The 21,241-nt window shown below is 44.6% G+C and overlaps 4 protein-coding genes across 7 annotated transcripts in view; all 4 read left to right on the forward strand.

The window, feature by feature from the left end:
- Positions 1–4,601, forward strand: part of Hex-a (Hexokinase A) — a 35,561-nt gene extending 30,960 nt beyond the window's left edge. For both annotated transcript variants that reach the window (XM_076795116.1, XM_076795117.1), the window contains exons 5-7: positions 201–555; positions 912–1,182; positions 1,809–4,601. In XM_076795116.1, coding sequence (XP_076651231.1) covers positions 201–555; positions 912–1,182; positions 1,809–1,886 — 704 coding nt within the window. In that variant the 3' untranslated portion in view covers positions 1,887–4,601. The remainder of the gene's footprint in view (positions 1–200; positions 556–911; positions 1,183–1,808) is intronic.
- An 871-nt stretch (positions 4,602–5,472) lies between these two features.
- Positions 5,473–10,062, forward strand: LOC143358165 (FHF complex subunit HOOK interacting protein 2A). 3 transcript variants are annotated; one of them, XM_076795114.1, is made up of 6 exons: positions 5,473–5,739; positions 6,453–7,505; positions 7,572–8,022; positions 8,136–8,499; positions 8,747–9,247; positions 9,712–10,062. In XM_076795114.1, the coding sequence occupies exons 1-6, from the start codon at positions 5,695–5,697 to the stop codon at positions 9,809–9,811; spliced, it is 2,514 nt and encodes an 837-aa protein (XP_076651229.1). In that variant the 5' UTR covers positions 5,473–5,694; the 3' UTR covers positions 9,812–10,062. The 3 variants fall into 3 exon arrangements, with proteins under 3 accessions (XP_076651229.1, XP_076651230.1, XP_076651228.1); XM_076795115.1 differs by lacking the exon at positions 5,473–5,739 and adding an exon at positions 6,121–6,186; XM_076795113.1 differs by lacking the exon at positions 5,473–5,739 and adding an exon at positions 6,267–6,369.
- Positions 10,063–10,224: 162 nt separating this feature from the next.
- On the forward strand, positions 10,225–12,171 carry LOC143358168 (uncharacterized). Its single transcript, XM_076795118.1, has 5 exons — positions 10,225–10,581; positions 10,657–11,290; positions 11,367–11,500; positions 11,576–11,743; positions 11,830–12,171. The coding sequence occupies exons 1-5, from the start codon at positions 10,306–10,308 to the stop codon at positions 11,947–11,949; spliced, it is 1,332 nt and encodes a 443-aa protein (XP_076651233.1). The 5' UTR covers positions 10,225–10,305; the 3' UTR covers positions 11,950–12,171.
- A 1,246-nt stretch (positions 12,172–13,417) lies between these two features.
- The window catches only part of Mxd (MAX dimerization protein), a 285,259-nt gene continuing 277,435 nt past the window's right edge, over positions 13,418–21,241 (forward strand). The window contains exons 1-2 of the mRNA XM_076794420.1: positions 13,418–13,555; positions 15,813–17,000. Coding sequence (XP_076650535.1) covers positions 16,946–17,000 — 55 coding nt within the window. The 5' untranslated portion in view covers positions 13,418–13,555; positions 15,813–16,945. The remainder of the gene's footprint in view (positions 13,556–15,812; positions 17,001–21,241) is intronic.

A 21,241-nucleotide genomic window follows, 5' to 3' on the forward strand; every position in this document is an offset into this window, starting at 1 on the left:
TACGTTTGGCTATACTCAGCCTAGTATTTGAACAATAATTATCATCCTCAAAACGGAGACCATTTATGATTAAATTTAAACAACCGAATTCTCAAGAAAAATATATTCTGCTCAATTTTTTCTCCTCCGTAAAATCACGCAATAATTGTTTCAGTCTCGATGATCGTATATTAATTCGTTCTTTTTCTTTTTGCATTTAGGCACGGGCTCCAACGCTTGCTACGTCGAAAAGACGAAGAACGTAGAATGCGCAGTGCCTGGAAATTATAATCCCGACAAACCAGACATGTTAATTAACACCGAATGGGGTGCTTTCGGGGAAGGCGACGTCCTCGACTTCGTCATCACGGAATTCGATACAGCGATCGACGACAACTCGATCAACCCAAAGAAACAGCTGTTTGAGAAAATGATCTCTGGAATGTACATGGGCGAGCTGGCGAGGTTGGTCCTCGAGAAGGTCGTCGATGCGGGCCTGCTTTTCGGCGGCAAGTGTCCCACCGACCTCAAAAAACGCGGAAAGTTCTTCACCAAATACGTTTCCGAAATCGAAAAGTGAGTGGAACGGTCAGAGAAATCGTACGATTTATAGTTGTCCCTCGTTAGCGCGATGCTAGAAAGATCGGGGTAATTTCGTGCAAGCAACACTGCCCAGTCACACAATTTAATTTCTGTTAGCTTTTGAAAACAGTAGCTAACATAGAAACTTGCAGTTATGGTGCTAAAACAATTGTATATCGGTAAATGCTCTCGATTTCACAATATTTTTTGACGAGCACAGCTCGTTGTTGAAAACTGTTTTTCGCTGATACGAACCAGATATGCTAATGAAACAAAAGACTGACGAGGGAGGACTGTGTATAAGCAGTTGCTTTTTGATACTAGAGTTCGACGTTTTGTTCACTTTTTAGCGATCCCAAAGGTAAATACACGAACTGCCGCGAAGTCTTGGCAGAACTGGGTATGCGAAACGTGAGCGATCAGGATTGCGAGAACGTCAGGTACGTTTGCTCGGTGGTGTCGAGGAGGGCAGCTCATCTCGCAAGTGCTGGCATTGCTACTCTACTGAACAAAATGGGCGAGAACAACGTCACGGTCGGCATCGACGGTTCGGTCTACAGATTTCATCCACACTTTCACGATATTATGACCGAGAAAATTAGACAATTACAGAGTTACAAAGTGAGTATCGTGGAGGCACCTTCCTCTTCTTAAAATTTCAAGGCCCATTTACAGAGACAGAGTGATTTATACTGACTTTTATATCCTTCAGTTCCCGCAGAAAATTCCTTCGTTTTTCTGTTAATGTGTTATCTCTTTCACGAAATTCCTTGGGTTCTCTGTTTGTATGTTATTATTTCCACTAACTTATCTTCACTGTCAAGTAGTAAATCGCGTTTTCCAACAAAAATCGTGGGTTTCCTACATTTCTGGAATGTTATGAATTTATTGTATAAGAGCTGTTTGCTCAGTTAATAATTATATTTACATAAGATCCAAGAGAGAAATTTTTTTCGACTTGAACTTACTGTATCTATTTGTACAATTACTACGTTTCATAAATTATGATTGAATGATTATACACGCTTCACAGATTAATCTGTGACGCTTAGATTTCATACTTGAATTCAATTGACAGCATTAGGATATTATGTGGCCGGGGTATCACTTTGTATTCTCCCTAAGGGTCGTAGAATTGAATCTTGTGAAGCGATTCAATTTAACGCCACGCTATCAGCCTAACGCGTTTTAATAGAATTGCGGGCCTAGGTTCCGAGATGGTAATTGAATGATTTCTTTGTTCGCAGTTCGACCTGATGCTATCAGAAGATGGTAGCGGTCGTGGCGCGGCGCTGGTAGCCGCAGTGGCAGCGAGGCAACGGTGAAGATAACGGCTGTGCCGAGTCTACTCAAACTTAGCTTAAATTAAGTTACACACTGTAACGACTCCGACACAGAAACACAGACACGGACACGAGAATCATTCACACACAAACACACGTACACACACACACAGCCAAATATGCATAAAAGAAAAAAGTCACGCGTATGTGCCGAGCATGAGAGGAAAACTATCGCGTTCAGCGAGGACTAGCGAGGAAATTTGTGAATAAAAATATGATCGAGAGCGAGACTGTGTGCGAGAGGATCGAGAGAGAGAGAGAGAGAGAGAGAGAGAGAGAGAGCCTGGACGAATGACAGTGGACAAATTGTATAGTGGAGAAAAGCGGAACGAAAGGGGGCAGCGTGTACTCGTTTGTACATAGATCGAAGAGAACGTAGCCTAGATCGCTTTGGGGAGCCATCGACGATCAGCAGGAGGAATTCAATGGCTAGTTTTCTGGGCTACACGATCCTCTAGATCGCCATTTTTCATTTCTACGGATCGCAACATCGAAGAAATTCACCGTGAAAATATTCAAAACCGAGTCGCACACACGCGCACACATACACACACACAAGCACACGCACACAGACACCACTTCAATTCGTTTTGATATCGCTGATCCGAGTCAGCCTTGAAACCACACGTGGTTCAACAACTATTGCCAGAGGCGCAACCAGGTTGCACGGGTGCATTCGGATGCGAACGACAGTGGGCTACGCGCGAGATTTGCAATGGTACACGTGTCCTGGACGGTGCTGCGCGAACGTTGATCCTTCCGATCGATCCTCGAAGAAGAAGAAGAAGAAGAGCAGCGTTGAAGGTACTTCAAAATGCATGATCTCTATGGGACGAAGAACGCTGGAAGGCCAGAGATTCAACGTCGAAAGTGTTGAAGGAACCGGCTCGAAACAGCAGGCTGTCCTACTCGCGACCGGAATCATCATGCTGGCGATCTCTTCTGTTTCGCTTGTTCGACGAGAAAGAAAGAGAATGGACGGATCCTTGGTTCCCTTCAGAGCGATTTATAAATTATTTGTATCGTCGTTCTATCCTACAGTATGTAATTTTAACAGGTTCGGAGTGCGCGAGCATTGAAACGAATGAGAGAGCGTGAAGGAGCGTGTCCGAGAGCGTGAATGCGAATAGAACGAGAGAACGAGAAAGTGGAAAACTGGAGAGAATGAGCGAGCGAATTAGCGAGTGTTTTACAACAGTTTATTAGAGAGTGTAGTACCGTTTTAAGGTATTAGGCGGTTTGAAGTATTTTTAGATTTATAGGCCACGGTCGCGCCCGAAACGTTCGTGTTCTTCGGACGTCCTCTTATTGTTTTTTTTTTTTCTTGTTACGAAGGCGATCTACGATTTTTCTTAGCCGTAGCTATTCGTCCCGAGAACGATCTCTGAGACTTAAACGGAAGCGCACCAGTCGAACGAACCGCAAGCACACAAAAAGAGCGACTATACGTTAGCACAATTTATTCTCGGGGACCTTGCGCAGCGGGGACCTACGAGTTTCGAGGATCGATGGAGAGGAAACGAATCGATCGTTATTAGCGATTGAAACGAGACTCGTCGGATTCATTGTTACTTGGAAAGAATCACACGAGAACGGGTTTAATCTGTCACAGGGATGATCGTTGAACGAACAATCTGGGACTATCCATCGAAGATCTCTCCATCGGTGATCGAAACCGCGATCGTTCTTCCTACCGACGAAAACCTCCGAGCCGATGATGCAACCCGGATTTTATTTTAAACGCCGATCGTTATTCGAACCGCGTTCCTATGGCGGATTGCGAAACGGAGGAAAGGATGGTCGCGTCGAACACGATCGCGTCTCGGCTAAGCTCGGCTCGCGGGCACACGTTCCATGTACCTATTGTTGTCGTCATTAACGATAAAGCCTCGCGAACACGGCATTGATAACAATGAAAATCGAACTGGTACACGCTAGACGGGTTTACCTATTGGAAGAAGGCGGGCGTGTTCTACTCGCGACTTTTACCACGAGAGATCTCTGGTTCCCGTGCTCGTGCACCACTGTTTGTTCCCGTGACCACCACCTCCACCCCCACCCCCCTCACCTTTCCGCACCATCATCATCATCATCATCATAAAATGCTGCGAAGGTTGTGGCGACTGAAGGCGGTGAGTAAAGCGATATCACGCACGATCACGCGGACCCACGTGAGAGAGTCGTTTTCACTATAGGATAGTTAGACAAGAGTGCTAGGAGCCGACGTGGACGCGGGCATTGCCACGCGCCGTGGCGTATTTTATTAAATGGATTAACGAAAATAAAACTTGAGAAAAAAAAGAGAGAGAGAGAAGGCGAAAATAGAAGAAAAATACAAACAAGAGATTCCTACAACGCGGCATCCGTTCTTTTTAGTCGAGCATCGAACTATTCTTATAGGTTGCGTAAGAAAAATCAACAGCTCCGAAAGACGCGATGTTCGTTCATGCCAGATATGCACGTCGTTGGAATATCGATTCCGCGAACGTACGCCGATAACGCAATTTCGCGATTTAATCAGATTGACGTAATATTGTTATCGGGACATTGCTGATACTTGAATCGACTACATGCTCGGCGGAAGAGCATCACCGCTTTCGGAGCGTCGCGACTTTTTTTACAATTAACGAACTGGTTAATGTTGTTGAGATGTGTACATGTTGAAGGTGCAAAATAAAAATTACCGTAAATCCCGTTTACCTTCGGTGTCTCTGCGACAAACCTATTCGTATTACCGCTGATACGCTGAACGTGCTCCGTTTCTGCCGCACGCGTCATTTGTTTACGAAACGGGAAGTTATTATGCTCGAGTGCACTTCAGCGCATTCCTAAATAGAGCATACAGCGGACGAAACGATTCAATGACGGGGAAACTAATGTTTCAATGTTCAGATCAATGAAAACACGTTAACCTTCCTGGGACGATAGTCGGTTTTTTGGTACAATACTTGTAAACAACAATTTTGATATTTTCCATAGATGTCTCCGAGTTGGAAGTAAGCTGTACGTACACAAATACATTTTGAGGTATTCGTCAGGGTCAGTACGGTCCGTAAATGTCGTCAGTGAAGAGTTAAATCAAGCATTGAAACAACGTGTGTTTTTCAGAGTTCCTAGTACTGCAATATTTCACATATTGCAGTATTTGCATATTTCAAAGTATGGAGGTTCCAATCTTTTAATTACAATGCCAAAGGCCTGCTATTCGGCAGGTGTCTTATTCTACTCTGACAGGTCATCGCGCCACTGCATCTATCTCCTTCAGCACCTACACAATTTTCGATGAATATGCAAGCTTTTGAATATTCAACAAGACGGTGTTGCTGTAATTACAAACCGCAGTCATAACATTTCCCGCTCCCACCACCAGATGGTTGACACGTGACTCGGTTTCCTCCGAACTCGAGGAAACAAAAGAAAGTTCGTACAGAGCCCGGTGGCTGAAGGTGGTTTAGACGCATTCACGATAACAGTCGCCAATTAGTTCCCATCTCGATAAGATCAATTAGCAAACGTTTGATAAAACGATTCTTCTCCCCTCCAATCCCGCAACTGTGAAGGTGACCGCATCTGTTTTCGACGCTGCCGTCCCCTGGCGGGTTTGCCAGTGAACCACGGCACGTCAAAGCCGCAAAGCAACGAACGCTGTCGCGGCGACAGTGAGCGATTGCACGGGGAATCGCGAGACAGCGCACGATGGGATATTATGCAGAACGACGGCGATACCGTGCAAGTAGGCTCGCGCTTAGCAAGGCATAACCGGCGACGATCGACGCTCACGTGATTTAAAATGATTAGTGGCATTCAGATCGCGTTGAAAAATGCCATAGACGTGGTGAGTGATAACCCTCTATCTGATAAGCTTTCTCGCTACTTTACTGCGACACGACGTTTCACCTGTGTCATCACCTCGAACCGCGAATAAATCGTTCGCGTTCCTGGTTTGCTACATTTCGAAACGAATCATGGTAAACAAGAGGCGTTTAGGGGTAGTCCTCATCGATCGGCGTCGCACGCGTTACGTCGCTGCTCCGCAACGTCGTCCCACACGTCTCTGTGTATTTATTTACGTTTCACCTATCGATCTGCAAGCCGTGCCTTTGACCATCAGTGATACGCGGCTCTCTCCGCACCCACTCTCCGTCTCGCTTTCGTTCTCAATTGCCGGCGACGAATCCCGTCCGGATAGTGCATCTTGTTTACAACCGGCGTCGAACAGGACTGACAGCACGCAGAATGGTTCTCGGACGATCGGAGGGGACACCGGAGGGTATCCATTCTGGTACGAGCACGGTTTGACCGGACGAACACGTGTGCGTCGTTATATTTAACCGGTTATATAATTATTTAAGTAGACCGCGCGCACCTGTCCCCGACCGTCTTCATTACCATGTGTACATTTAATAAACTGCCGACGTGTTTTGCGCCTTATTTGGCCTTCCTGAACAACCACGGAGAGGAAAATGTAACAGGATACTGTCGCGCCGGTCGTCTACTATCGGTGTACATATATCACGCTCGTCAACATCGGTGTGGTTTTGTTCGCAGATTGCGCCGCCAGCCACGCCGCTGCAAGACTTCACGTACCATTGGAAGCAGTTGATGAACTTCTATGTGAACCACCTGACCAACTGCAAGGCGCCCGTACAGACCACCGGCATACCCAGACATTTGGATAGGTTGCTGGAGATTCTATTAGAAGAGGAGAAGGAGGATGATGAACCGGGCCCGTGTTTGGAGTACCTGCTGCAGCACAAGCTGCTGGACCTACTGGCCACGTTGGCCAGCGCGGAGACTCCCCCAGGAATGAGGACAGTTTGTCTATCCTTCCTGAGGAAGCTTTTAGGAAGGTCTAAATACCCCCTGTTGCACCACACCTCGATCTATGGGCCGGTGCAACGGCTGATCACCCTTTGCACCGGTAACACACCGTCCCCTATGGAGACCGAGGAGGTCCAGTTCCTCTTGACCCTTTGTTTCCTAGTCTGCAAGTATCCTCACGTGACCAATATCATAAACGATGCGCCGAACGTTCAGAGACAGGCCATCTCCGTCAGGAGAAACTCCGAGCGAATGGAGATCGAGAAAGTCACCTACATACCGGCTAGAAAGAGGAACAGTTCCAATCCCCTGTTCGAACCTCTGAACACCCAGGCGGTGACCTTGATAAACCCGAATTTATTTCACTCCGAGAACGATAGGAGACGGTGCCCCGGGTCTTGTAGATCGGCGAGCAAGTCTGCCACAGGCGACGGAACCTCTAGTCAATCGAACGAGTCGGTATCCTCCACGGAGCAGGAGAACGTCTCCGAGTCCTCGAGTCCTGCCACACCGAAACCAATCTCCGAGCCTATCTCGAGACTCACGGCGCGCAGCTCCGAGAGTCAGGACTACGAAACCTCGCAGAAGAGCGAGGACACAGCCCTGATGAACGAGATAGACGCGCATCTGCAACACCTGAGGGATTTCAGGCTGGACGCCGAATATGGCTACGAAGACGGTGGTTACCTAGACAACGATCAGGATCTCCTAGACTCGAAGACGCCGCAGAAGTCTAAATGCCTTCTACTAGATGCCTTGTTGAGTTACATAAACACTGCGGTGAGGAATCAGTTCTTGTCCTCGGTTACTGTCCTCGGGTAATGTAATTAATTCGTTTTCTTGCAGGACAATACCGTGCGGATAAGAGCCTGCGAGGGGATAATGGTTCTGGCGTCCTTGGACGACACGTCGTTCGCCCAGATGATCGCCAACAGCGATTTAATCACCGCGATACCCAGCAGATTAGAGAGCCTCTTCAATGCCATCCCAGCGCACGTGGATCCGAACGAGATCGACGGAGTGGATGTCACGTGGGGATTGGACTCGCCGGTCTGGACCAAGGAGAAAAAGTTCTCCGGATGTAGACAGGTCGCCGCGTTCTTCATGTGGTTCGACTACTGCAACCAGCTGATCAGGGAAGCGTACCCGGACGTCGCCGATGCGCTCGCGAAGAGTATCAAGGTGAACTTTTTCGAGAAGATCGTGACGCCGGCCTTGTCCGAACATCACGTTGTCCTGATCACCGCGTTGGTCACCAAGTGCTTGAAGGAGCTGACTTGCGCTGCTCTCTGTACAGGTATGCACTTCTTTGAGCATCCTTCGAGTTCCACGATTTACAAATCGAGCAAACGCGACGGAATCCAATCTGTCTTGTTTTATACTTTTGTAAAATGGCAACGTCTCTTTCAGAAATCAGTTACTGGCTTGTCGGGCCAGATCGAGGCCCAGAAATACCGAACGTGTGGACGTCGCCGGTGCTGCACAGATTGATAGACAACTGTTTCACGGACAGCGATGATCTAACGTTGGAAACGCTGGAGCTGTTCGAGGAAATGATCGAGAAAAGAAACGAGCATATATTACACTGTCTCGTGCTGGTGTATCTGTCAACGAGGGGCTATTACGATAACACCGCCGCAGACAGTGCAATTGCGTCCTGGAGTGACGAGGAGGACGAGCGAGAAAGAGAAAAGAAGGGATCTCTAGATCTCTCTTACGAGCAGAGCCATAGCCGGACGCTGGCACCTAGTAATATTCACAGGATTGTAAACTGGTAAATTTGATGAATTTTTATTCGAAAATATACCATCAATCTTCAGACATTAATCCCTTCCTAAATGTAATTCGACTTTTGTCTGAATTTCTGAAGAAAGAGATATCAAGCATGCTACATATTAGTATAATATTCTAAGTATTAATTTAACTGGTAGAATGTACAATCAAAAATCAGCTTGTAGTAAGACCCAGACATCGGTCTAACAAGGGAACAATAACAACTCAGTATCAAACTCCTGTTACAGCTTCCTGTCCTTGATTCCGCGCTATCTCCAGACGGACACGGACGTGAATAATTACGAGCGGTACATGGCTGATTTGGAGAGGCAATATTCTACTGTTTTATCGGATTGCTCGTTAATGGCGTGGCCATTGGAAGCAGTGACTGTTGACGATTCCGCGAGCTCCGATTCCAGACCGGAAGCAGATCATTGTTCGGTGCGGTTTTATATGGGCCCGTTCATGGCCATGCTTTTCGAAAAGGTGGCTAATATTCCCCGACAAAAGTACGAGGTCAATCTTCAGCTGACCGTGGTGATCTCGAGGCTAGCGCTGTTACCTCATCCGTACCTGCATGAATTTTTACTGAACCCGCTGCTACCGTTGGCACCCGGCACAAAAAACTTGTTCACTTGCTTGCAAAAAGTCGTCAAGCAGCTCGTGAACGAGGTACCAAAGACGCCGGATCACAAGCAAATGCTGAAGGAGACCAGGGAACGTCTTCTAGATGACGGTTCTCATGATGGGTGCGTAAGGACCCGTGACGGAGATCATTTTACCGGACACTTTCGATCAAATCTTGCAGATTTTGCTCTTAAAGATTATATATTACTGTACAGAACCTTAGCTCAGTGGTAGAATTTCGAATTTAGCTACTGGAAGCCTATTAATAGATTTTTTAATGACTGTGCTTTATCAAAGAGAAGCATGACAATTTTCTTCTAAATGACGACCCTTAATTTTTAGAAGATCTTGATTTTTAGAAGACTATTAAGGTAGCTAAAGTGTTAAGAGTCGAAAAAAAATGAAAAAATTAAAATGAATTTTCTAGTAATATTTTTAAATGAATCGACTAGGGCTGGGCTAGAGACTTATCAAAATTGCAATTTAAAAGATACTGCAAGGTTTGGAATTTTGAACGTCTTATAAAATCTGTTACTCTTATATTAATATTTTTTTCGGTTAAAATTGTGAATTATTTTTATTTTAGGGAGAAGGAGAACATTTTGCTCGAGAGTGTGATAGTCATGGAAGAATTCTGCAAAGAACTCGCTGCGATAGCTTACGTTAAGTATCATCATTCTATGTGATAATAAATATCAAAGATGTAAATTCTAGATATTATTTATGTATTATGGCCAAGTATTTTACTTAACGATCGATCGTTACTTTAGATGCGCTTAAATAGACAAATTGTTTCTCTCTTCAATTTTTGTGATGACTTTGTAAAATACGTAAACATATTTATAAGTATAGCAAATAATATATTAATGTTACTATTTGCAAACACTTATTTGCACAATATACTTTCTAACTCTAATAAAGAAACCATTGGAAATCATGGTATAATTGATCTTTTTTTTTTAATATTCTTCTAAGGTCAGAAATTCCTTATACATGTATATTTCTTTTATGTGAAATTTATTGGACGTGCTGTGTAAATCATTGAAATAAAATTTTGCAAATTTTCTATCCTGATTATAATAACTAATAGATCACGAAACCTCATAATGTGTGTTAGCAACTCGTATTGGAGCAAATTGAGTATAGTTCACATTGGAGTGCTCAACTTGTGGAGTTTTAAATGGAAAATACATCTATTTGCATAGATACACTCATCAATAATATAACATTGTATTTAAGTGGTAAAAATTGTACAAATACTTCAGTCATCAAAGTAAGCAACGACAGTTTGTCAACAAATGGTGAATTGTATTTTTTACCTAACCTGAAAGTATGGAGAGGTGTGTTTCAAGGTAAAGATGTGTGCGATGGAAAATGCACAACAATTTTACAACATTTTTTTCATGTGCAAAATAAGGAAATAGATGATAAGACCAATGCAGAAATTGCAAATGAGGTAATATACGTCAGAAAACAAGTATTATAAAACAGTCAAACATAACCTTGTTATTGCACATATTGACTTTCCCAGGTTTTATCATTGCTGATATCATCTAGCAAAGCCTGGCCTATCAAAATCGAAAAATATTTCTTGCAGAAAGAAAGGATCTGCTTGTTTTTGCAACGTGTTCCTATTATACAAAATGCAATTAGGGCAGTTATTGAACGACAACATGACTTCGGAAGGAGTTCACCAGTTAATAAAGTCTTCAGTTTAAGGACAAATCAGGATGAAGAATCTGAACTGACAACAGCAAGGCTACGCTTCATACAGATTATCACTGAGAACATATTACATCTCCATGGCTGCAAAACCGACAAAGAGGATGCTCGTTTCAAGGTTGTATTTACCAGTAAGTCGGAGGGAAAAACGGAGGACGATTATGAAAAATGTGTATGCGGTGTAGTCAAGAATTCGAAGTCAAACACTAAAGAGACACAGTTAACATGGGAAGAATACATACAAGATAAAATAAATGAATTGAAAATATTAAATGACCAAAAGAATTTTGAAATGGATGAGGAAGACGTAAGGTCAGATGACCAATTCCTTGAGAATATTGCAAAAGCAACAGCCACATTTGAATTATTATCCGTGAAACCCAGTCGTGCTGTTTTCATTGGATGCAAGTCTGCAGCTGATAGATGTATTACGAATACAAAAGGTCCTGGGACTTCAAAGCGTAATATGCATTTGTCAAAAATTCTAAACAAACATTTTTTATCATCATCAGTTTTTAGGTGCATCCTTTGTGTTATATAATGCTACAAGAATCGCTGCTATTGTTGCAAAATATAACAGTAAAAAACTGGCAGGAGAGTATCCTGATCTACCAAATATCAACGACGTAAACTTTTCTTTATTAGACCAAGAGGTATATTAATTAAAGACTTTTTAACTATTATTTGGATTGATTAGAAGTAATATTTATCAAATGTATCATTTGCAGGAAGAATGGGAACTTGTATACAATTTTATTATTGGATACCAAGAAATCATAAAGGATTGCATAAAATATGAACCTGTGTTCCAAACCAATCCTCAAATTCTTTGTATATTTTTATCTAGATTATGCCAAAAATTCAGTATATATTATCGTAGAATTAGAATTCTAACTGTTAGTTTTGTTATTATTGATTGATTATTCCTGGTACTTCAAATATTATAATGTGACTCCTAATGGATATTAATATTCTGTTACAGGAGGCATATGATCATTTAATTCCAACAATGACCGCAAGATTATTCATGCTGCATTCATTGCAAATTGTAATACAAAATGCGCTTATATTAATGGATATAGTTCCTGTATTACGAATGTAATGGAATGATTGATGATGAAGATTGCTATTATGTATATTTTTTTAAAAACAAATAAAAAACACAAAAATATCAAATTTATGTAAAAAATCAATAGTTCTTTTTAGTAGAAAACGTCTTAATTCATGAATTTTGGTATGAAAAAATGTTTATAGAACATATGTCTGCAATAAATTATTTAATAACCATATTTTTATAGTATAAAGTAAATTATTGTACCATAAGAGAGCTTTAGGTGACTTGTGTTAAACAATTTCTTCTGTTTAAATTGTTCAACCATTTGACAATAGTTTTATTTAAAATATTAATTATATTTGTAATGATATGTTCACACATTGGAAAAATAAGCACTAGCCATTGGCATAATTTGATAACTAGCGCTTTCTGTTGTGTGCTTCTATCGTACTCGATAAACAATCGCTTTAATCCTAGATTTTTCAGTGTAAAAAACGTGTAACGAGAACATGGTTCCGTTGGTACCATAACTTTTTCGGACACATTATCCGCGACACGAAAATAATTGCCATTGATTATTCGTAAATCTATTCGTCGTTGTTTTTTTGGTATGTTTACATTGTCTATGAATGACAATATTTTTCTCAAAAAAATAAAAAAAAAGAAGCGTAATCGTTGAAAAAAAGCAAAAATTTTGTGCAACTCACTAATTCCTCGCCAGGTTCGTGTACAAACAGCGCTTTTTCTACAAGTTCTTCTAACCTTCGACGAAGCGTCAGTATATTTTCGGGCTCTACAACTGGCCTGGCGCATGATTTTCACTCTCACAATCTGCAAAATCATCCAATCTCGTGATATCACATCGCAGATTTGCTAAATTCAAACACGATGCCGTAGAGACGCTGTGCGTGCTGTAGATTCAGAAGTACCAATTGAAAAGGTATGCGTGACGATAAGTGGGATGCAGAAGATGGCGCGATTATATGAATTTTCAAACGTGCTTTTCTTCAAACACTCGAGATAAGAAGATATCAATTGATATCTTCGAATTTGCACAAAAGTTTTCGCAAAGATATCACCGTGCACGTCTTATTGATCTCAGAAAAAAATCGAATGGCCAATAAAAATTGGCGAAGATGCATTTTAAATGATTTCAATGTCGATCTCGCGGATAGAATCGTGATATTTGAAGCGATTAGAAGGAGCTTGTTCGAACGAACAGTATCTGAAATACATTGAATTTTTCGATTTTTCTACAATGTACAGGACGAAGGGGATATCACAGTCGAGGAATATCATGCATCGAAAGCACACGCACGATAGCGTGCAAGAGAGCGAGGCGAGGAACACGGCCAGCTGTTTGTTTTGTTTTCGGGCATGAGATTCACGTGACACCACCGGTGCTGGTGGCGGCTCATACGGCAGCCCCGTGTAATCGACGCGGATTGGTGGAGGCAGTGCACTCGCGCACCGCTCACCCAATCCTAAGCCGCGTAAGAAACGACGCCTGATGCTTCGACGGTGCAGAGACGTTTGACATCGATAAATGCGTGAGAGTGCTCGCGAAGTGCGGAGGTATCAGGCTGTCGCTCGCTCGTCGGCAGGTCGTAGTCGTCGTCGTCGTCGTCGGGGGCTCGTGGGCTCGTCGTCGTCGGTCAGTTCGAGCCTCTTCTTTCCTTTGTTCTGACTTAGTCAACCCCCTTTTCTCTACCCGCGAAAACCTGTGCAGGAGTAGTGTTAGGCAGTGCCGATCTTACAGTGACCGTCTTTCTTTACGTCGTCGCTCAGCTGCGCCTACTTTCGTGTGTGAGCGAACGTATCCGGCGTGCCAAATGTCACTAGGTGGACGATAGGGTCGAAATACACTCGGTCTGTCTACGTCATCCACACGCACGCTCTCGTACTCGTCGGTGCATGTACACAAGAGACTACATAGCTACCAGATCCACAATAGAAGGGAAAACGTTGTCGGAAGCGTGCAGAAATATTTCCCCGAGTACGTGGCATACATTCGCGTAACCCTTTAAGATTGATTTCGCGAATTGCGTGTCGGTTCTTTCTCTCTCTCTCTCTCTCTCTCTCTCTCTCTCTCTCTCTCTCTCTCTTTCTCTCAACCTCTCTTACTCCTTTCCTCCCGATCTCTTTCTGTTCCCGTGGTACTGTATCCACGGAACGTTCCACGCACAGTTAACGTGTGTGCACCGACCGTGTTACAGTTGTTTTCTCGTATGTGAAACGCACTCTATATACCGTCGATCGCTTACGAGCATTTTCACTGGTGTCGCACGCGAGTGCGTGGGCGTGTTTGTGCGGTGTGACGTGTGTACGTGTACTTTTAAAATCGCTCGCAGTCCGGTCGCGAGAACGGAATCAAGGGAGCGCCTTTCTGTATTCACATCGTGAACAGGGAATCAGCACACAAAGCAGCGACTGCACGATCGGCCGCGTACAATACAGAGTTTCTAGAAGATTTGCCGCGCTCCGTTGTTCCCCGTCCGTGAACAACCCGTGCGTTTTCTCTGACGAGCAAATTGCGGTTTTATTGGCGAACGACTCTATGTGTCGCTTGGCGCGCGCGTGTGTGTGCCCGCTCCGGCCAGTTGCTACCGCGAGGTAAACTACACAGTGATGTCGTGGTGCGTTTGACGGGTATCGTTGACCTCGGGACAAGTTGACCGAGTTTAAAACGAAAAGAAAAGAAAAATAAGTAGAAGAAATACGCATGCAGAAAGAAACCTGATTCGAAACGAATTCATTCTAGAGGTCCCTATATATATTTCTTCTTTTTCGTATTTACGTACACGTGCACACGCGTAGCAAACGAATCCGGATCTTTAATCCGTGTAATACATTAGACACACGGTGCCCGTGTGTAGTTTAATTTCGCGACTGTGTTCGTGTATTCGCGTTTTTCCACGTGTATCTTAATGCGCGACGATACAATTGTTGAACAGTCGAGCGTGAATTTATTGATCGCGTCTAACATTCACAGTCGAATCCCAAATGCACGTAGAATAGAATGCAAATAATACAGGTGCGTTCCGGAAACGTATAGTCAATTCGCGAATACACCAAAACCTGTATGTCGAGTCCAAAATCGTAGACTCTAAATTCATTAGCATCATTGCGATGTACACTGGTTTCGCCCGTGACGCTTTATTTGTAGGATCTCGTACCGATTCAGGCGACATTCGAATCCCGGATCGGTCTCGAGAAAGATTCGATTACGAGAGCGTGGTCGCGATAGCTCGCGTGGCAGTTTGAAATATATCGCAATGGCTAGACCCGTTCTCTCTCTCTCTCTCTCTCTCTCTCTCTCTCTCTCTCGCTCTCTCTCTCTCTCGTGTGCCTGGGCTCTCGGGTAAGATCTACGCGTTCAAGGTCGCTGCACAAAACAAGTAGCCGGCACGTAAAGTGGTCGCATGCACATGCACGGTGCACACCGTCCGCGATACTTGCGTTTCTGACCAGAAAATAATAGTACACCGAGCGGCGCACACGAGTTAAACCGGCCGCCGATCGAGGTCAGGTTCTATTTCGCGTACGTTCCCTCGTCCACGATAAATTACCGGCGACACGCGTAATCTCGACCCCTTCGATTCGCCTAGTGACTTCGCTATATGTATGTAGTGCCTCTTTCCAATTGTACCGTTCGATCTCTCTCTCTCTCTCTCTCTCTCTCTCTCTCTCTCTCTCTCTCTCTCTCTCTCTCTCTTTCGCGTTCGCCCCCTCTCTTTTTCGCCGGCCATCTGGCTTTCTCTCTCTTACGCATCGCGAAACACGCTTCCCGTTCGCTCGCACGCGACTCCGTGTAAGGAAGTGTAGAGCAGCGGGTGCGCGTCGTATTCTCGCCTCGTATCTCGACACGATTAAATATTCCTTCACGTGCGTTTTGTTGTGCTCCTATACAGTGAATGTTGTGAAACGAAGGTGAAGAAAGAAGAACCGACGAAGTCAGGCTGAAAGCTCGTGGAACGGGAACAGAGAGGGGAGAGACAGAGAGACAGAAACAAGCAACGAGAAGGGAAGGAGGAAGAAGTAGAAGAAGAAGAAGAAGAAGAAGACGAAGAAAGGGCAACAACACACAAGTGGAAACGTCGTCAGGAAGACAAAAGGGAGAAAAGAGACCTCACACCCACCCACCCACACACACACACCCACACGCACACGCACGCGCACACACATACACTCACACTTACCCACACTGACACACGACACGCATGAATAAATACAAACACACTGGACATACGAACACCAGCTCAAAACCGGCGAAAGGAGAGAGAAGCTCGAGCTGAACGAGAAAGTTGTTGAACTTGGGAACAGGCGACAGAGAAGAAGTGAATAAAACGAGACATATATATACATATATATATATATATATACATACATAGCGTGTATATCGAGAAACAGGAGCGAGGATCGAGAGGGAAACAACAAAGAAAAATAAAAAAGACGGTTCTTGATGTCTATCGCGGTTCGAGAGGCCTGGCCGTCGATTTGCCGTCCGCGGATCTAGTGCCCGTTTGAAATCGGGCTGCAGCCTCTCTTTCTCTCTCCCTCTCTCCCTCTCGCTCTCTCTCTCCTTCCCTCTCTCTCGCGCGCGCGTGTGTGGATCGGTGCGCGCGCTCACGTACGTGGTGCGTCTGTCTCTCTCTGTGCGCGTGTGTGTGTTGTTGTTACGTGCACCTCTGGGCGAACGCAGCCAGCGAGGCGCGCGGACGGACGAGAAAAGGAGGAAGAAGAGGTGGCGGAGGAAGAGGAGGAAGAGAAGGAGAAGAGGCGGTTGAAACAGGCGGACGTAGAGAAGAAAAGTTTAAGAAGCGGCGGCAGCGCCAACCAACACCAACATCAACAACATCAACAGTAACAGTAACAGCAACAACAACAGCGACGCGTTACACCGCGGTGAATACGGGCCGGTTCGTCCGCGTTTCTGAACGTTTGTCGCGTTGTGTCGGCCGCCGCGCGCGGTGTCGGTGCCGGGGGATCGTCGGGAAAGAGGTAGTGAACCGAAGCCGCCAGAATTACGCCAAACCGGGGAAATATGAGCATTGCTGCCCTACTACAGGCCGCCGAGTATATTGAACGAAGGGAAAGAGGTGGGTACAGCCCTGGCGGGTGTAAACATTTTTGTCTTTCTTTTCCCTTTTTTTTTTTGTTAAACCTCCATACTCGAGAACGTTATCGAGCTCTGCGACACCGGTGTGTGCATAGATGTAGGAGAGAGCGTGCGCTCGCGCGCGTGAACACTCGCCGCGCTGTGTCATTGGCACATGGCAACGAACGTGCGTGTTCCGTCGTTGGATCTCGGAACGCGACCTTTGTTATTACGCCTTTCCACGGTTCGTTTATTCGCGACTTTTGCCTCCCACGTTTCTGGACCTGTCGAACTGACCGGAGAATTTTTTCTCGCCAGTTTTCACGCGACTTGTAACAGTTCATGCTCGAGTCGTTTAGGGATTTTGCGAAGCCTTCGCACTCCCAGGCCACCTTGATGTATATGGGACATTTTCGAGCGGACCGTGGGGTGACCTTCGTCGATAATACGGCTCCGGTGACGTAACGCAGCGCACGCTGCCGCGGCCACGTATCGCTGCACGCCCGTTTTTCGAGCCACGCCGGTAAACATCGCATCGGCAAATATATGCGTCTGTTGTTTTTTCCAGCGTTCGCGTTGCGTGTCGTTGTGCTGCGTAGGTCGACCCGCAACGCCACGCCACGCCACGCCACGCCACGGCGCGGCATAATACGAGTGCATCGGTGCGCGAGAAGCGTTAACGATGATCTCATTTTATCACTCCACTTATAATACTGCTGCGCCGTACCCGATGCTGCGTTCCCTCCAGCCTGCTGCGTGCTGAATCGCGCGTTATCTCGTCGTTCCGCTTTGTTCCTCCTTCTCCTTCTTTTCCTGTTTTCTTTCTTTTTGTTTTCGCTTTTTGCATTTCGCGGACCGGCCTTCGCGATCGTTTCTCTATTTGTCCTCCGGGCTGCCATGCGAGCTCGGCACGTGCGCGCGCATCCCGCTGAAAAATTCGACCGTTAATGGTATTTTAATTGAGCCGGCCATTATACGGCATATTTGGGTAAACACTTCGCCGACTAGATTTGCCGTAAATCACGAAAATGCTGGGTTCCAATTGAATTCTTTTAAAGTTGTTGTATTTATTAGCGGGGGAAAATTTGAATTTCGGTTTGACAGAAACGAATGTTTAACCCTTGATTACTGCAGAAACTAATTACTATAGGCGATTTCTCAGACCGCTGGCAGAAAGTAAATTAACCCTTAACTATTGTAATTACTATACTATAGTAGTTAAGGGTTAATTAAACTGTTTCTGCACTCGGCATGCGAGATTTTTCGTGGTTCACAGCGAGCGTGTAGTTTTTTATATTTGTAACAAATTGTAGGAAAGTTGAGGAAATTCTCCTTCTAGTGCGTATTAGATTTTTCTTGTTTCTGTTGGTAACTTTGTCTGTAGATTGCCGAGTTAGAGGATTACCGCTAACTACACGTGGTCCAATATTTGTTGCAACGGACGAGGTTGTAAAACTAATCAGTCAGCTCTATCGTAGCTTACTGTACGATTAGGTGAAATGTTTCACCGAAGGATTATGGAAGGAAAGGTACAGAATATAAGCAAATAAGGGTCACGGAAGAATTCGTACGCTGCATAGTCCGTTCAACAGTACGTGAACAAATGAATGCAGATAATGTGAGTCACTCTATGCAAATCGTGATATACCATTCTTCGTAATCTCATGGACTTTTCACAGTGTCATGAGATTTGAACGGTAACGTTACTACTAGCACATGTAGACTCATCAGAGAGGCTTTTTCTTTTATGCATTAATATGTGCTACATGTATACACATATCTTTTTTTTAAAATAGTAAATAGAAAAAATTCAACTTTTTTATATTTATCAACAACTGTTTAAGGAACAATATTTTTGCACGAGATATAACACGATGGAAAGACACAAACAAATTCTGTATCTCTTGGTGACAACACAACTTATTATAAAGATAGCCCGTCACGAGGTAATCACGTGCAGTTTTATCTTGGTTGTTATTAATACATTTTTAACATTCTCTCATCTTTTATACAGTCTTTCTGAATTAGCTCGTTGGAGGTTTCACCTTGGAAAGTGATTTGATCCCTTAAGTTTGACATACTGGAAAAATACACATCGATTATTTTCAGTTGGCAATGGTCTGGTAATTTCCAGCTTTTCCTTGTATGCGCGATATCTAAAAGAACAATTTTTTTATATTTTAACATTTGTATGTCACAATAGAAAAACATTTAGAGTATTTACTGTTCTATTAGTTTCAACCATGTGGAATGATTAAAAAGGGAAATAAACGTAGTTTCTGTACCTTGCAATTAATGCAAATACACGCAGAGTGTCTCAATTTGTGCAGTTTCATTTGAAGGAACCAAGTAAGAAAAAACGAATAACATTTTCTCGGTCGACGATTCATTCTCGAGGAGAGATCGAGTTTGAAAATTCGGCGGTCCCGCGTGCGGTTAAATAGGAATCGTCAGACGCGTCTGATCATGGCCAACCAATTCTACTGCTCGCGTATCCGCCGATTTCAACCAATCAATGTCAACCGATACAATGTTATTCGTTCATTTTGACTTATCTTTGCAAATAGAATCGCCTCGTGCTCGAATTCCCACTCATCCAGTATAATTAACAACGCGAAAACAACCGAAAAGAAAGAAATAAAGAATGCATTCTGCAGCGCGAACGGTTAATGTGATGACCGTGTAAAAAATAATCTAGTTGTCTAAGAAAAAGAGCGTTAGTATTTTAGAAAATTCTCGCAGCCATTCGCTAAATTCAAAACATCGAGAAAAATCGCGGCGTAAATAACGCAAATACACGGATCACAATAAACGGGGTGTCGCTTTGCATTTTTCTAGGGTTACTGCGTTTCGCTTTCGAATAGCTACTGCTCGAGATGTACGGTGCCGTAATTCTTCTTTCCTGGTTCTTTTAAGATCCACGTATTCCCGGAGCGAGGGAACGTGCGCGCGCGCTCGAGCTCGCACCGCGTCACGTACACACGTTCGAGCGAACGCCCCGAGAACGGCTTCTTTGTTTCTCTCTGCTCTCCCTCCATTACGCGGATCGATCTCTCCTCCGTGGTTTAAGCTCGCATCACGCGACCGAGAGGGATGTTTCGTGTGCCCGTTGAACGAGCACGGACCCAACCCGTCCAGCCCCAGAAAAGGAGCTTTCCGCGTCGGTTTATTGGCCGCCTCGTTGAGAAGAACCGCTCCGCACCGCTCCTCTCTGCTACCAGCTCCGTGGCAAGGGGAATCACGGCGAATCGTCGATCGAACATTAACTGTTATTGCCCGAAGATACCCGAGATAAGGCTGTTACGTTATATTAATTGGCCTATTTGGCACCGGGCTCCCTCAAAAACGCTTCCGAGCGATACGACCGCGCGTAAAAGGAGCGCTTATTAGCGCGGAAGCTGTGACCGCTTATGTAACCTTCAGGAGCTGCGATCAACGCTGGGGCCAAGTGTACTAAATACTCTCGAACGCTGCCGTGATCCCCACACCGAACGTTTTTATCCTACCATAATTTTTAGACGCTTTCGTTTCTTCTCGGATGCACACGTTTTTTCGTCTGAGCACGGCTACTGTGTATGTTTTGAAACGTCGAACGACGGTTTTTGACGGGGCCTTTCCAAGAAGATGCTTCAATCTTTCTGTGGCGGATTCAGGCATTCCAAAAATTTGTCTATCTACAGTCTTTCGAGAAGAGTCTTATCTAGATATAGTCTTTTCAAACAGTTTTTAGACCGCTTTATAGGAGGATCTACTGTATATCGTGAACTTGTCCGTTTCTGGTTCTAGTGGAGTCGGTCCGAGGGTTTGAACGTTTGATAAAAGACGAAATCAAAAGCGACGCGAGTTTTGGTTTCTCGGGACCGTTCCCGGGGGTAGGGTGGGTGTTGATAGTATTCGACTGCCTGATCGCACGTTCGGTAATCGAGTGTTGAACTGTTTACTTCCCCGACCGGCATTACCGAATTTCGCCTTGCCGCAAGAGAGTTACGCGCCGCGTGTTCGCGATGAATGCATCCCGGTGAATTAAATTGTCCGTGTGCGCGAGACTTCGAGGAAAGGTCGTGTGCTCGTTGCTTGGTACCCTTTCGCGTGTACTCCCGACGGTGACGCGGTGAATTGCTCCGTTGACGATTCAGCGGAACGAGTTTTCAATTCTGCATTCATTTGCGCCGCAGCTGGGGCGGCCAGTAAGTAGACAAAAACAGAGAAAAATCCGAGAAACGAAGATAAGCGGATGGAAAC

Source organism: Halictus rubicundus, chromosome 10 (assembly GCF_050948215.1).
Source record: "Halictus rubicundus isolate RS-2024b chromosome 10, iyHalRubi1_principal, whole genome shotgun sequence".
NCBI classification, from domain to species: Eukaryota; Metazoa; Arthropoda; class Insecta; order Hymenoptera; family Halictidae; genus Halictus; species Halictus rubicundus.